The sequence below is a fragment of the Echinococcus granulosus genome (genome assembly GCF_000524195.1).
Source record: "Echinococcus granulosus chromosome Unknown EG_S00033, whole genome shotgun sequence".
Lineage (NCBI taxonomy): Eukaryota > Metazoa > Platyhelminthes > Cestoda > Cyclophyllidea > Taeniidae > Echinococcus > Echinococcus granulosus.
In genome coordinates this window covers 81,666-85,317 of record NW_020170413.1, presented here as the reverse complement: position 1 = coordinate 85,317, position 3,652 = coordinate 81,666, and the positions used below count along the sequence as shown (strand labels likewise).

At 40.9% G+C, this 3,652-nt stretch overlaps 1 protein-coding gene across 1 annotated transcript in view; it reads right to left on the bottom strand. All coding sequences in view use genetic code 11, as the record gives it.

Annotated features, from left to right (window-relative positions):
- Positions 1 to 3,156, bottom strand: part of EGR_04899 (hypothetical protein) — a gene marked incomplete at both ends in the record, with an annotated part of 5,194 nt that extends 2,038 nt beyond the window's left edge. The window contains 4 exons of the mRNA XM_024494148.1: positions 1,215 to 1,341; positions 1,421 to 1,484; positions 2,269 to 2,496; positions 3,132 to 3,156. Coding sequence (XP_024351385.1) covers positions 1,215 to 1,341; positions 1,421 to 1,484; positions 2,269 to 2,496; positions 3,132 to 3,156 — 444 coding nt within the window. The remainder of the gene's footprint in view (positions 1 to 1,214; positions 1,342 to 1,420; positions 1,485 to 2,268; positions 2,497 to 3,131) is intronic.
- Between the last annotated feature and the right edge of the window lie 496 nt (positions 3,157 to 3,652).

Here is a 3,652-nt window from a genome sequence, read left to right as displayed (position 1 = left end):
TCTTAAGTCGCTGCAGACTTGGGTGAATCCTAAACACAACTTTGTATCCCACGGCAGCTAGTAATAGAGTGACTGGAATTTTGTGAATGGTAAATGCAAGTAGATATAAAAGTCCGCCTGATAGTAGAATTAGCATTTGCTTTCCCATGCTAAGCAAAAGATCATTGTATTTGATCAAAAGTTACCATTCATCTCAATTTTGATTAAAACACTAGATCCTCCACCCCATTCTTTTCTCACCCCTAAGAATTAAAATTAATGTGCATGCATGAATATATACACATCTCAAGACTGTGATTGTAAAACAATAAGAGTCGCCATATGATGCTAGGTGGATGTTAAAGTCCGTTGCTCATTTCGTCCATTTATTTCATCATAATGTAGTCGCCATATTTAAGTGCCCATTGTCAACTTCATTTCCCTCCGGACACATTAAGTTCCATCAAATAATTGGCCATGGCCAAACACCATGGCAGAGTGGTCCACCTGAGTGTTTTCAGCCATTCTACTTTACCTGCCTATAATTCAGCAATAGAAGGCGTAGTGATCGCCGTCTAATTGTAATGCCCTGATTGGGCAAAATAAAGCGCATATGCACGTATCAGTCAGATTTTTGCCATCACAGTTCCATTTGACAACATTGTGCAGAAGAAAGGCCTCTTTGGAACCATGGTGGAAGAGAAAAGTTGAGATTAGCTAGTTATTGTTTGCATAGTGATTCACTTTCCTATTTTTAGTCCTTGTCTTTGGCTGTATTCGATTTAAAGCCTAATTATGCAAGAAATATTCTGTTGACTAAATTTGTTTGGTAGTTGATGGCAATAAATGGGAGTGCCATTACTTCTTAAATAATGTCTGCCTCCTGCATGGCAAATGTCATGCACCCTTTTCTTCTTCACCTAGTCTATTTCCAGTTCGCACTCTCAAATCACATACCTGCTTTCATCCTCCATCTATTTCAAAGCCCTAAGCTTGCACTGCAGAAGAAGCATTCAGCTCCGCCATGCTCCTATCGTCTGACTTCCTACCTTAAATGCTAAGAGTATGAGAGAAGAGTAGCGGATGCTTGCAATGTTCAATGATGCTGCCAATGCTGCAATACGCATTTAGAAGTTGGGATAGATTGTATAGACTAAGAAGAAGATACTTGTGTTAAATGCGAATAAGGCATTCGCACACACATACTGAAGAGCCATTTTACCCAAGGAACTTACAAGGGAACGAAGGAGAAGTCCCATAGTAAAAGTGCCATTCCTTAGTCTCATCTGCATTGTCGTGAGAAATTTTGGGTGTGTATGTTGGGATGAAACCGCGTAAGCTTGCAACTCCATTTTAAATATCCTTTAACTAAAAGACATTTTCATTAGAACTTGGCTGATGGTATTCTACAACGCATGCGCACATACTGAATCGGGGATACCGTTTAATGGTTAAACATGTACAATGTAAAAGCGCGTCAAGTTCAACTCCAAATATGTTTACTCCTAATCCAAAGGGAAAAATTCAAATGTGCTCTAACGATGCATGCACGTATACAAGGAAAAGGAAACTTTCTTCTCAATATGGGTCTGAATGCACTTTATTCGACTACTTGGAGAAGGTATTCTCATATTCATATTGAATCATCCTCTTCATCACTCCATAGGTAAGTCCTGAATAATTAATGTCATCATTGGCGAAAAGGTATAGTACAACCACTCTAACTCACCTCTAGGCATGGCGATTATGGGAGACGACGAGTTAGAATATCTTGTACATTCTCCTGGATCCTGATCTAATGATTGAATCATACTGGCTACCACGCGGTATTGATAAAGTGTATCTGGATGTAAATCTCCAACAGTGGCGGAGGTCGTCGTGTTGCTTTTGGTAAGGACACTTGCAACAACTTCCTGTGATGCCGCATCCAAATGAGTCAAGTTATAAGGTTGGAGAATCCCGTTCGAGAATTCTGGTTTGAACCAAAGAAGTTCGATTACTGTGTCTGATATTGCGCTTCCCTAGGGCGGAGGGATCGGAGAAGGAGCTGTTAGCAATCAAGAGTTATTTGTCAGAGGGGAATTTGAATGTATTGATAGTACTCGTCCTAATTTGATTTGGCCTTAATAGCGCAATCTTCAAAACAGATTTGCTTAAGTCGCCGTGACCCCAATATCGGCTGTGAAGGTCCGTTACCTATGTATGCATACCCCCTACTTTAAGCCATCCTACTGACACGTCGCTAAACACATGCTACAAAATGCAATGGATAAAGCGCAATAGGCTTACCAGTCGGCCATGTTTTCATGTAACTTGTGTAATGCAAAATCGGGGTCCCGTCACCAGTTGCTTTTAAAATCACTTCGTATACAGTGTTGGGCTCTAGTCCATCAAGTTTGAGTTGTCCCGTGGTCACATTTGCAGCCTTTTTCGTAGTAGAAGGGTGACCAGAAGTCGGTTGTGCTGTTACTTCAATTAGTTTGACCCCGGTCTTAACAAATTCATTAATGTACCAACCTAAATAAAGGAATGTAGAGTTGACGCGACTTAAAAAGTATGCCAGGAGAGACTCCTCTGCACTTGCTGTCCTCTGTGCTACCTCATCTAAAGTACAATACGAATACAGGCGTAACTAGGCAAAAGAAGCCCCAGGCAATCCGTTTTACGTAGCTGCGACAACCTTCAACATTGATGGTACGCATAATGGCAGTGGCATCTGAGGGTAACAAAACTTTACATAGCTGACCTTAAAAATGTTAATTCACTCAGGCTAAAAGTTAATGACTGTGATCCCTCAACATGAACTTGGACATTGCAGTCATGCATTTGTGCAAAGGATTTTGAAGAAGTAAGTCACTTATACCCTAGGCGATGCTGTTTTGTGTACTCCAGTCACCCTCATGGGGAAGTGTCTTATGCGATTCCACTTAGTGACTGATATCTGTAGCCCATTTACTAATTCAGTGTTTATTTAGCCACAAATTGATAAAAATTTAAATTGGAGAGTGCGTAAGTGAGCAAATCCTATCCGTGCAATAATAGGCGTGACTGTAAGTGAATGGCTTAGGCATGCTAAAATCGTCGTCCAGATTGATGGGTGTCACTGTCATCACCAACTTGGAAGTAGGTAGAAGTGACGGTGGTGAGCCTACTCACAGCTGAAGTAGACAATGGCATTTGATGGACAAGAAAACACGGTATTTATGGTCAGACCTTAGCACGGTGGCGAAGCCTTGTGAATGGGCCTCCAGACTGCACCGCATTTCTTCTGCAAACCCCTTCCCACATCTCAAGTGCAGTTAACTCTTAATTTCCTTTGACATTGTGAGAAGGCGCATTATGCTAGTGCTCAAAACACAATGTAATATCATCGAGGCCATGTGCTATTTACGGCTAAGATCACAAATAGTGTGCGGCTATGGGTAGATTTGCGGTGTGGTAGATTAGTCAATCACTAATAATGAGTATTCCAGTATCTAAATCCCAGATGTTTGCATATTTTTGTGCATGTGCCCATAATCTAATCATCACTGGGCATCATTTCAAAGCATTACGAAAATCAGCAAAGTGAGTGAAATAAGGTAAAGACCAAGTGGAGCTATAAAGTAAATGGTTCTGCTCAGTGACAGTAATTTCAATTTACCACGACTTAGCAGCAAATAAGAAAAGGCTG